The sequence below is a fragment of the Rhinatrema bivittatum genome, chromosome 14 (assembly GCF_901001135.1).
Source record: "Rhinatrema bivittatum chromosome 14, aRhiBiv1.1, whole genome shotgun sequence".
Lineage (NCBI taxonomy): Eukaryota > Metazoa > Chordata > Amphibia > Gymnophiona > Rhinatrematidae > Rhinatrema > Rhinatrema bivittatum.
Genome location: NC_042628.1, coordinates 59929427 through 59941900, shown reverse-complemented (window position 1 = coordinate 59941900; position 12474 = coordinate 59929427). Strand labels below are relative to the sequence as shown.

The window sequence follows — 12474 nt, the reverse complement described above, 5'->3', positions numbered from 1 at the left end:
GCATTTCGATCTGATGGCCACGGCCGCCAAGGCACCTCGGTTTTTCAGTCGCCGGAGGGAACGCGGCGCGGAGGGGGTGGATGCCCTAGCCCTCCCGTGGCCGACTCATCGGCTGCTCTACGTCTTTCCTCCGTGGCCCTTGGTGGGCAAAACGCTCCGCAGGATAGAAAATCATCAAGGTCCTGTGGTACTCGTCGCTCCGGAGTGGCCGCGCAGGCCTTGGTTTGCGGACCTTCTTCCTCGGCTACTGCGCCAGGGTCCAGTATTTTTCGACCAGGCCGAACTCTTCTGTCTTGCGGCATGGCTTTTGAACGGCGCCGCCTTCGACGCAGGGGCTACCCTGAGGCGGTAGTTTCTACTATGCTGCGGGCCCGGAAGTCTTCTACTTCTGTTGCTTATGTGCGAGTTTGGAGAACTTTCGACGTCTGGTGCTCTTCCAGGGGGATCCGACCCACGGAGGCGTCTGTTCCGTCGATTCTGCAGTTCCTTCAAGATGGTCTGGATAAGGGACTCGCCTATAATTCCCTACGAGTCCAGGTGACGGCCCTGAGTTCCTTCGTGCGAGCGGATAGCTCTCTTCTCCTGCAACCGGACGTTGCCCGTTTCCTCAAGGGGGTCAAGCATGTACGCCCTCCTGTACGGGATCCTTGTCCCTCCTGGAGCCTCAACCTGGTGCTTCGAGCCTTGTCAGGGGCGCCTTTTGAACCGATACGTGGAGCGACCCTCAAGGATCTGACTCTAAAGGCGGTCTTCCTTGTGGCCATCTGCTCTGCGCGTCGTGTCTCGGAGCTACAAGCGTTGTCCTGCAGGAAGCCTTATCTCAGGTTCACGGATTCCGGAGTCTCCCTGCGCACCGTACCTTCCTTTCTTCCGAAGGTAGTCTCGTCTTTTCACTTGAATCAGACGGTAGAACTTCCGTCCTTTGGATCCAGCGAGCCCCGGTCTCTTCGTCTTTTGGATGTCAAGCGCACCTTGCGTCACTATCTGGAGGTGACCAATGATTTCCGGCTCTCCGATCATCTCTTCGTTCTCTGGTCCGGTCCGAAGAAGGGGTGCCAGGCCTCGAAGACAACGATTGCACGATGGCTTAAAGAAGCTATCTCGGTATCCTACATTGGAGCTGGCCGAATTCCGCCTAGCGGGGTTATCGCTCACTCCACCCGCTCACAAGCAGCGTCCTGGGCGGAATCTCGCTCCGTCTCCTCCCAGGAGATCTGCCGAGCAGCGACGTGGAAGTCGCTGCATACCTTTTCACGACATTATCGACTGCACCTGGCATCGTCCTCCATGGGACATTTTGGTGCCCAGGTTCTCCGAGCAGGGCTTTCAGGGGCCCACCCGGTTTAGGGAAGCTTTGGTACATCCCACCGTCTGGACTGATCCTGGTACGTACAGGGAAAAGAAAATTATTCCTTACCTGCTAATTTTCGTTCCTGTAGTACCAAGGATCAGTCCAGACGCCCACCACTTTGGGATCTTTTTGCTTCTGCTCGGGTCTGATGCCTGTCGATATCTTCTGTTACCTGCTGTTTTTGTCTTGTTTCTGTTTTGCACAGCTCCCTACAAGTTGGGTTTTTACCGCTCGTTGGCGGTTCATTGTTATTGCAGTTTAGTGCCTGTTTTTCAGGTATGTTGAGTAACTTGATTCAATCCATTTCGGGTCCTTTGGGCTTTGCTATACGGGATACTGAGCTCCAGCAGAGGGAGCACTGGCTTATACTGGTGACGTCCCTCGAAGTCTGTTCTGACTCCATCTGCTGGACGGGGGACATAACCCACCGTCTGGACTGATCCTTGGTACTACAGGAACGAAAATTAGCAGGTAAGGAATAATTTTCTTATTTCCTCTGCCACTCACCGAACACGCCAGGTCCAGTCTTGGGTGGTGGCTTTGCCCGCACAACCTATCTCAAGGGGTGGATCTGGAGGTCCTGAACTGGATAGTAGTGACCACAGATGCCAGTCTCTCAGGCTGGTGAGCTGTTTGCCAGTATCTCTCAGTACAGGGCAGCTGGTCCCCAGAGGAGTCCGGATGGTCGATCAACCGCCCTGGAGACCAGGGCGGTTCGCTTGGCCCTGCAACACTTTCTTCCCCGGTTGCACCATCAGGCGGTTCGCGTCCTATCAGACAATGTGACCACGGTGGCTTACATCAGTCGTCCAGGAAGCATCAGAAGTCAAGCAGTAGCCGACGAAGCGGAGCTACTCATGGCTTGAGTGGAGGAAAATCTGGTGATGCTAGCAGCATCTCACATCGCTGAGAAGGACAACATACAAGCAGACTTAAGTCGCCGGCGCATAGATCCAGGAGAGGGGGAGCTTTCGGGACTGAGCAATGGATCTCATTTCTCGCAGGTGGGGGACTCCCCACATGTATCTGATGGCAACGTGAGACAATGCCAAAGCTCCTCGCTTCTTCAGTTGCAGAAGGGATCACGGCGCAGGGGGGGTCGAAGCGCTAGTACTTCCCTGGCCAACGTCGATTCTCCTGTGTTTCCTCCGTAGTCTCTGGTTTTTTGCAGGATAAAGGACCTCTCGGGGACCGTACTCCTAGTAGCTCCCGAATGGCCCCGACGCCTGTGGTTCGCGGATTTAATCAATCTAGCTGTGGACGGCCCTCTACGACTCGGTCATCTTCCACATCTTTGCCAAGGTCCTATATATTTCGACCAGGCCGATCGCTTTTGTCTAGCGGCATGGCTTTTGAAAGGAGGAGATTGAGGAAGAAAGGACATTCTGAGGTAGTTATCACTACATTGCTACAAGCCAGGAAAATATCTACTTCTCTCTCTTACATCAGGGTGTGGAGAGTCTTTGAGACGTAGTGTCGAGAGCAAGAGATTTTCCCCAGACACGCTTCTATTGCTTAGATGTTAGCCTTTTTACAGAATGGTTTGGCTAAGGGCTTGCCTTTTAAGTCCCGGGTGCAGGTAGCGTCCCTAGGTACTCTGGTTGGTAGCTCGGTGGCGTCACATCCAGATGTGGTGCGTTTCCTTAGAGGAGTCACATTTGAAGCCTCCTGTCCATCCGATGTGTCCTTCGTGGAGTCTAAATTTGGTTCTTTGCGTATTGTGTGCTCAACCTTTTGAACCTATTAAACGGGCAACGGTTAAGGACCTTACGTTGAAAACTGTGTTTTTTATGGCTATCTGCTCAGCTCGCAGAGTTTCGGAATTACAGGCTCTTTCTTGTAGAGAACCTTTTTTGAGAATTTCTGATTTGGGGGTCTCTCTCTGAACAGTTCCATCCTTTTTGCCAAAGGTGGTGTCTACTTTTCATTTCATTTAAGTCAGTCAGTCGAGCTTCTGGCTTTTCTGGATCTGGAGGGCAACCCACATGCATGTGAAATTCATCGTCTAGATGTTCGCTGAGCTCTGTTATGATATTTGGAAGTCACGAATACCTTTAGACTGTCAGATCATTTGTTTTTCCTTTGCAGCGGTCCCAAGAAAGGTCACAAAGCATCCAAGGCAACGATTGCATGCTGGTTGAAGGAGGCCATTGCGTCAGCATACATTTGTAAAGGCCGACCTGCTCCTGAGGGCTTGAAAGCCCATTCTGTTCGCTCTGAAGCAGCCTCTTGGGCCAAGTGCTACTTGGTGTCGCCCCAGGAGATTTGTCGAGCTGCGACTTGGAAAATGCTGTACACGTTTGCTCACCACTACTGCCTGGATGTTCAGGCTCTGCATACTGATGATTTTGGCAGTGGTGTGCTGCGTGCGGGACTCGCAAAGTCCCATCCGGTTTAGGGAAGCTTTGGTACATTTCATGGTCTGGACTATCCGGGTACGTACAGGGAAAAGAAAATTGGTTCTTACCTGATAATTTTCGTTTCTGTAGTACCACAGATCAGTCCAGACGCCTGCCTGGGTACATCTATATTCCAAGAGTCCGCGTGCGTATTTTCCGGTTAGGTTATTGCAGCATACTAAGAAAGAACACTAGAGATTACAAATTCACATGTTGATTCTTATTTATGTTGTTGCTTGATTCATTGCTAGTTTTATTCTGCTTTGATATTCTAAATATTGAAGGGATGCAGGAGGCACACCAGGTTAAGTGAGAGTGCCTTTCAAGTTTTTCTCTGTCTCCACCTGCTGGAAGGGAGGCATAACCCATGGTCTGGATTGATCCGTTGTACTACAAGAACGAAAATTATCAGGTAAGAACCAGTTTTCTTTTCCTTTTTTCAAATGCACAGAGGGCCTGCCCCGACCCTACTGCCATCGTGAGTAAAGTTGATCAAACTCCACCGCAATAATGCCAACAGCCAGAGAGCAAAACCATCCGTTTACTGTAAGATGTGTCCAGATGGAGCCCTTGTAACTGCTGCTCCGTGCAGGATACTCCCAGCAGAAATGTTTCACCCAACGTTACCACAGCTTACTCGCCATTAGGGATCCTCTGTGCTTAGCCCACATTTTGAATTCATTTACCGTTCTTGTCCCCCACCACCTCTTCTGGGTATTTTCACTTCTTACCTTTGCAAAATAGCTCAAGTACAACAAAACGAACAATTTCAACAATATAATATAGGAAATCTTAAAACAATAAAATATAAATAAACAACAAGTACAATATGAAACAAAAAAATGAAATAATAAAATCCACAGCAGGAAATAGCAAATATAAAAGAATTCCGGGTTTTGATTGCTTTGAAGCTTGCCCTCGGCATGGCTGATATTGGGCCTTGATTCATGGGAGTACTGAGCCATTTTAATCCCTTCCCACCTCTCAGGGTTGCAGACCTCGTGGATAATAAGGCCCTGAGAGGCGTTCTGTGGAGGGGAGAGGGGATGGATTGTCACATTTCTCCCCTTCCCCCCCAGCCTTGTCTAACCTTTCCTGATCCCTTTCCCTTTAAGTCTTTTTACAGAACAAAGCACGTAGGGAAGATTTCTGTCCCCGGAGTCTCAAGCAGATGCATATGGTGATCAGCAAACTCATGCTACATTCCCACCTGCAGGTCAAAGGTGAGGGTGAGAGGAGGAGGCATTTCATCCTTAATTCAAAGTACACAATGCACTTTATGTGCCAGGGTGGAGTTTCCTCAGTGACATTTACTCTGCGCCCCCTCTCCCTCTCTCAGGCACCCTTTCCATGCTGGAGTGTAATATTTTCCCTGGTTTAACCAGCGAATACCTGGAATCGGAGGTGAATCTGTTCCTGCTCCCCTTCATGGATAGCGAGAGCGATGAGACTGTGTCCAGAGCAGGTGCAGTAATGTCCTTGGCACCCTGTCAGACCCCCCCCCCCGTTACAGAAGTATAGACTGTGATGTAGAGCTGCTGAGCTGCAGCAGGTCACTTAGTTCCCATCTCCAAGGCTAATGAATGTGGTGTGCATGTGAGTTCCCTTGTGCGTTGCTAGTGTTGTATACATGCTCACGTTCTTATTTACCACAAGAAGCCCAAAGGTTTGATTCGTCCTCTCTTCCCCCCCCCCCCCCCCATCAGGTTCAGGGGCCATTCCACTCTTCTCTGTGCTGCCGGGGTACAAGGGCCACCCCAGCTTCCAGTCGCTCATCGGGAAACTCAGGAGCCAGATCATGTCAATGTCCCGACCCCAGCTGTCCCACACCATCCTGACAGAGAAAAACTGGTAAGAGAGAGGGGAAAGGATGTAGGGTGAGGGGGGCCTTGATGGGAGGGAGAGGAGCGAGGACCCCAGATGAAAGGGAGGACAGGAAAGGGGGAGGAGTAGCTTTTATGTCAAAATCAATATCCAAGCAACTGAAATGAAAGGGACATGGGGTAGGGAAGAAGTGTTATGGGCTGTCCTAAAAAATAGAAGATGGTGCTTCCATTTACATCGTGTGGTGTTCAGCCAGAAGAGCTGGACAAAGATCTGATCAAAGATATCCATAAGGTGGGAAAGCAGGGAGAAGTGTTGCATGTTGGAGATTTTAATCTGCCAGATGTAGATTAGAGTATCGCCTCTGTGGATTCTACAAGAATTAGAGAAACAGTGGATGCCCTTCTAGGGGCTCTGCTCAAACAAATGGTGCTAGAACCCACAGGGGAGGGTGTGATCCTCTATCTAGTGCTCACTAATGGGAGCAATGTCTTGAATGTCCATCAGTGATCATCAGACAGTATGGTTTGATATCACAAATAGGATACAGAGAAGTCACATGAAAACCAGAGTTTTGAATTTCAAAAATACAGACTTGGTCAAAATGGGGATGTTCCTGGAGAGACTGGGAGAAAATGGGTGAGACAGACCAACAGTGGGCCAAATTAAAAGGAGCTATTACAAAGGTAATAAATCTATGTTAGAAAAGTAAACAAGAGGAAAAAGAAACTGATCTGGTTCTCTAAGGAAGTGACTGAAAAAGTAAAGGCAAAAAAAAAAAAGAGCGTTCAAGAAGTATACAGGATCCAAAAAAGAGGAACACAGGGAAGAATATTTGTTAACACTGAGGGAGACGAAGAAAGAAATCAGGAAAGCAAAAGGTCAAGCCAAAGAAAGGATTGTCAGAGAAGTAAAGTGAGGTGACAAAACATTTTTCAGATATATCAGAGAAATATGGGAGGCCGGAAGTGGTGTAGTGAAATTGAAAGGTGACGGGGAACAGTGTGTGGAGAGTGACAAAGAAATGGCAGAAAGTTTGGTGTTCACTAAAGAAGACCTTGAAGAAGGACCATCGCTGCTTGAGAAGATCATAGATGGGGGTACGGTAGATGCAACCCCGTTTACAGAAGAGAACATATGGGAAGAGCTAGGCAAACTGAAAGTGGACAAGGCCATGGGGGCCGGATGAGATATATCCCAGGATACTGAGCGAGCTCAGAGATGTGCTGGAGGGTCCGCTGAAGGACCTAGTGAATAGATCCCTGGAAAAGGGAGCGGTGCCACAAAACAGTCTTGCCATATGGAGAGCAATTTTCAAAGGTGTACCTGTGGGTGAAAATCCTTTTCGCAGTGTAAGTCACCTCTCTGGGAGCTGTTGGCCCTGCAGTGCTCAGTCTTAAACCTTTTGCCTGCTTTGTAACAGAAATGTTCCCAGGACAGGGTTAGCCTAAACCTCTGCGGCTACTCTCCCCTGAGAGGTGTGCGTGCACACTTTCCCCTTGAAAGCTGGGGCATAGACCAGGAACACAAAGTACCCGTAGACTTTGCAGTAAGACCGGCAGTTTCATTGCCCCCGTTTAATTAGCTTTTTAAGTCTGAGAAAATAAGCAGGATGTATGTGGGCGTCTCCTGGGCACAAGAGGAGGGGCAGATACAAATGAGGATGCTCTCCCTGTCCATCCCAATTTTGCCCTCCTTTACCCCATTTTCTCAGGATAGGGAGAGAGCAGACTCCAAAGCAGAGGATTTGGATTCTGAAATAATGAGTTGAGAGCATTAAAATAAAAAATATATATATACTATACCACTTTCTCTCTGTAAGAAAAGGAGTATTTTTTATTATTATTATGTTTTTTTTTTAAGTATGTGTGTGCATATCCATATGTGAAAAAGGACACAGATGTGTACATGCTGCAGCGCAGTTGATGCTGCAGTGTCATATTGCTTTGTAAATTGAGCACAAATGGGGTTTTCTATAAAATTAAGTTTTGGGCAGTGAGAGGTGGAAGGATGGCTGATGATACTTAATTCTGCAGATTTTCTTCCTGACCCTTCCTGAGGCTCTCCTCTCTCTTTCTGGCAGGTTTCACTATGCTGCTCGGATCTGGGATGGCGTGAAGAAATCTTCAGCTCTCTCCGAGTACAGCCGGTTGCTGGGTTGAAGAAGGCCGTTGGGGAGGGCGGTGAGCGAAAAGCAGCAATAGTGGATGAGGATGCAGGTGAGCACAGGTCCCTCCCTTTCAGGGGACAGTGATCCAAGGTGTTTGGACCCCTTTTTTATTGTTTGAAAGGGGTGGGAGTCTTTTGGGCACTTGCAGGGTTTGGAGCTGGTTGTTAGAGGCGGAATCAGACTGGAACTGAAAGGTAGCAGCAGGATCACACACCCTGTGTGTGGCAGTACCGGGTGGAGAGTGAGCTACCACATTGCCTTCACGATGGGCCGCTGCAAGCCTGAGCAGGGCCCCTGCTCTTGTGTGTTGCTCGTTTTTCGTTGTGCAGCTAAACGAAGCCTTTGTGTCAGGAATCTATGTTCCAGGGGCCATGGTGACAGATGTGAAACAGGGGACAACACAATAAAAGTGACTCCAGATGTTTGGGCAGACAGAGCCTGAGGGAAGTGTGAATTTTCTTTGTGTTGATATATGCACACACAAGTATATGCCCAGCCACTTACTCATATGTATGTACAGGAATACAGATATCCATACCTATACAAAGATAAATGTATCCATGCATGCATATTTATAAATGTATATGCATGGATATATATTAATTTATATGTGTACATTTTCCTAGCGTGTAGCAGATGGACTCAGGACCAATGGTATAGTGTGCTCCTGATAGCAGTTGGAGACGGAGTCAGATTTCAATCTGACGTCAGCACTACATATACTCCTGCAGGAAGCTCTGCTCTTCAGTATTTCTCCGTCTCCATAGCAGTTTGGGACTCTACACACGTTTGCACAGCGTTAGAAAATCCAAACCCAAAGAAGAAATAAAATTCCAAAATCTTACCTCTAAAAGACGAGCCCCGCTCGTCCCTCCCCCAGTTGAGAATTCCTGAGGTGATTTCCGAGATCCCTCAGAGGTAATCCTCGGTCCGGCAGCCAGTTTCCGGTGTGGACTTAACCCCCCAGGAGGGAGCGTCTGAGAGGCAGCAGGTGCAGGTCCGAGCGCGGTGGTGAAGGTATTTTCCCTCCCCCTCCCACAGCTGAGCCCAGCATGAGACCGGGAAGCGCCGAGACAACGTACGTTTTCTAACTTTCTTTCCTAGCATGTAGCAGATGGACTCAGGACCAATGGATATAGTGTATTCCTGATAGCAGTTGGAGACGGATCAGATTTCAATCTGACGTTAACCCTAGTACATATACCTCTGTAGGAAGTGCAGCTCTTCAATATTTTCCATCTCCATAGCAGTTAGGCACGCTCTCACAGCGTTAGAGCAAATTCAACGGAGAAAAACCCTAAATTCAGAAGAAAACTTACTTCGACAGAAAGCCCCGCTCTCCTGCGGTGAATACCCTCTGGTCCCTCCCCCAGTTGAGAATTCCCGAGGTGATTTCCGTGGTCCCTCAGAGGTAAGCCTCGGTCCGGCGGGGACCTAGCCCCCGACTTCGGGCGTGGCTGAGAGGCAGCGGGTGCATCCTTGAGCGCGGCAGTAAAGGTATTTGCCCTCTCCCCCCGCAGCTGGAGACCGCCCGGAATGAAACCGGGAAGCGCCGAAGACAAGGTAAGGTAAAAACCTTCTTCTAAGACTCCAGTCTCCGAGATTCCAGGAGTCGCGCAGGTCGCCAGCCGGGACCAGTGCCGCCGGGTTGATCCACCCTAGCAGGGCTTGGCCCCGGTTAGATTCAAGGCCCCCCCCCCCCCCCACGTGGAGACTCTCCGAAGTGGTCGCTGTCGCCATCTTGGCCTTATTCGCCGCTCGGCCTGCCGCTTCGACCCGGGCGCACAAGGCTCGCTAGGCGCACAAAAATCACATGTGTGCAATAGATACATGCACAAGAACCGTGCGCATAAAGTTACACTCACAAGTGCCGTGCGCATAAGGCTACATGCACAAGGGCCGTGCGCATAAGATATGCACGCAGCACGTGCTTACTGGGCCGTGCGCATATCTGCGGCTTAGGCACACCCCTGCGCGCACAACTAGAACGCATATCTTCGACGCACTTAAACGCATAAAGATTTACGTGACTATATCCATGGCACCACCGGAAAATGAGATCAAGGGCCAAGGCCTCTGCCCAGCATGCCATATCAGAGCCGCATAAAACGAAGAGGTCAACGCCCTGTGCTTCCAGTGTGAGGAGGCCCTGGGAGATCCAGTCCCACCCAGGGCCAAGTACTAGCTCCTCAATGAGTACCCTGGACCTAGCAAATTCCAGCGGGACCCCCCCTCAAACAGAAACCTCCAGGGACTCAGGGCCCCCTAGCTTGGACCCAGCATCCATCTCATGGGTGGAATTCTTCAAGGGCCTGCACACCTTCGTTCAAATGCAGATGGAACCTCCGGCAAATCAGCCACAGCCTCCACCAGAAGACTTTCATGTCCCAGGCCCCTCTAGGCCAAGACAAATGTTTCCACCGCCCAGAAGTCTCAGCTACGGGGACACGTATAACTCTGAAGAGGAATCAGAGCCCCTAGAAGAGGGGGAACTTCCCTCCGGGGACAGAGCCTCATCGGACCATGAGACGCTTCTTCACCAAGGACGAGCTCCCGGACCTGGTCACCCACAGCTTGAAGGAGCTCGCTATCCTGGGCACAAGCGCTTCAGGGGAACCTAAGACAAATCCCCTGCTAGAGGGACTCCGCTAGACTTTCCGCCATATCCCTCTGTAACAAGCCGTCCAGCAGCTAATTGACCTGGAATGGAGTGCTCCAGAGTCCTCATTCAAAGGGGGCGGGCTATGGCAGCCATGTACCCTCTGGACCCGGCAGCCAAAGACCTTCTGACATGCCCAAAAGTGGATGTCATGGTCTGCGCGGTCTCGAAACGTACCACCATCCCAGTGGAGGAATGTGTGCAGCGCTTAAGGATGCTCATGACAGACGTCTGGAATCCATCCTTAAACAGTCCTTTGATGTCGCCTCTATGTCCCTACAAATAGCGGCCTGCTGCACCGTGGTGACACGTGCCTGCCTATCACAGACCAGGAGCAACACCCCTGGGGAAGCCATGGAACCAGCAGTATCATTCCTTGCGGATGCTGCTTCCGATCTGGTGCGCACAGCGGCTAGAGGAGTATCATCAGCTGTGGCAGCCAGGCGGCAACTCTGGCTCCGAAGCTGGTCGGCGGAAGCACCTTCCAAAACACGACTCACAAGCATGCCCTTCAAGGGATCATAAGAACATAAGAAATTGCCATGCTGGGGTCAGACCAAGGGTCCATCAAGCCAGCATCCTGTTTCCAATAGAGGCCAAACCAGGCCACAAGAACCTGGCAATTATCCAAACACTAAGAAGATCCCATGCTACTGATGCAATTAATAGCAGTGGCTATTCCCTAACAGGTCTATCCTGTAAAGTGCTGCTGCGTTTACCCTGCTCCTAAGCCGCGTTTTACTCACTTTCCAGCCGCGTTATCCTTCCTGCGATCCCGAATCCACTATAACCTACTCCTACTCCTACCGCGTCCTAAAATCCCCGGCCAACCCCTTCCGCACGCGGCATGGATATTGCATGCAAACGAGCGAATTAGCTATTCCCTAGCATCCCGTAACCCGCGCCCCGACTATCACTATCTTTCCCTGCCGTTTTGTCGCGCGTTTAACCTGCAAACTTACCCGCCTACCCTGACCCCTGCGGTAGAGGCAGGGGTAAGGGTAGGTGGCAAGCTTTCCCCCAGCCCCCGCTCACCTGCCCCGTCCGCGATCGTGGGTGCCGGTCTCCGTGGCAGCCCCAGTCCTCTCCCCTCCTCCCGAAGCAAAAAAAAAAAAAAAGCGAAAAAAAACGTTGCAGCCCCCCCTCCGATGTCCGAGGGGGCTGCAAAAAGTAAGTTGCTTCGCCGCTGTCAGTTCTTCCCTCCCTCCCGGAGCTGCTTTTTCAGCCTTGCTCCGGGAGGAGGGGAGAATAGACACTGACAGTGGCGAAGCGAAAAAAAAACCAAAAGCAATTTTGTTTTTTTTTTCAAAATTTTGGTGTTTTCTTCCAAAAGCGACAATTTTGGTTTTTTTCCAAAAGCGACTTACTTTTGGGATCTGTCAAGATCCCAAAAGTAAGTCGCTTTTGGACGCCTGCACAACTTACTTTTTTTTGCAGCCATCAGCAGGAACACATGGCGATCGTGGCTCCCGTAGCTCCTTCCCGACGAAGATGGCCGCCTGCACGGGGAAAGCGTGCAATTGGCCGCTGGAGACGTGACATCACAACGTTTGGCATCACGGGATGTGACGCCACATCTTGAACGGCCAATTGCACGCTTTCCCCCGTGCAGGCGGCCATCTTCGTCGGGAAGAGCTACGGGAGCCACGATCGCCATGTGTTCCTGCTGATGGCTGCAAAAAAAAAGTAAGTTGTGCAGGCGTCCAAAAGCGACTTACTTTTGGGATCTTGACAGATCCCAAAAGTAAGTCGCTTTTGGAAAAAAACCAAAATTTTGAAAAAAAAAACAAAATTGCTTTTGTTTTTTTTTCGCTTCGCCGCTGTCAGTGTCTATTCTTTGCTCCTCTCCGGGAGCAAGGCTGCTTTTCGCGCCCTGCTTCGGGAGGAGGGGAGGGGGGACTGGCAGTCCCGACTTCCTGGTATCTGTCATTTCAAATGACATTTGAAATGACAGATACCAGCGTGGCGTGAAGCGTTAGGCCTGCGCACCCAGGATACTGTATAGGCACTCTATCCAGTAAAATGGGTTGCGCGGGCCTAAGGCTTCACGGACGTGGTTTACATTTACATA

At 50.4% G+C, this 12474-nt stretch overlaps 1 protein-coding gene across 4 annotated transcripts in view; it reads left to right on the top strand.

Annotated features, from left to right (window-relative positions):
• Nucleotides 1-8181, top strand: part of SMG9 (SMG9 nonsense mediated mRNA decay factor) — a 183550-nt gene extending 175369 nt beyond the window's left edge. For 3 of the 4 annotated variants that reach the window (XM_029576582.1, XM_029576580.1, XM_029576581.1), the window contains 4 exons: nt 4866-4973; nt 5090-5215; nt 5457-5601; nt 7658-8181. In XM_029576582.1, the coding sequence (XP_029432442.1) occupies nt 4866-4973; nt 5090-5215; nt 5457-5601; nt 7658-7736 (458 nt within the window). In that variant the 3' untranslated portion in view covers nt 7737-8181. The remainder of the gene's footprint in view (nt 1-4865; nt 4974-5089; nt 5216-5456; nt 5602-7657) is intronic. The other variant, XM_029576583.1, reaches the window with a different exon arrangement.
• The last annotated feature ends 4293 nt before the right edge of the window (nt 8182-12474 follow it).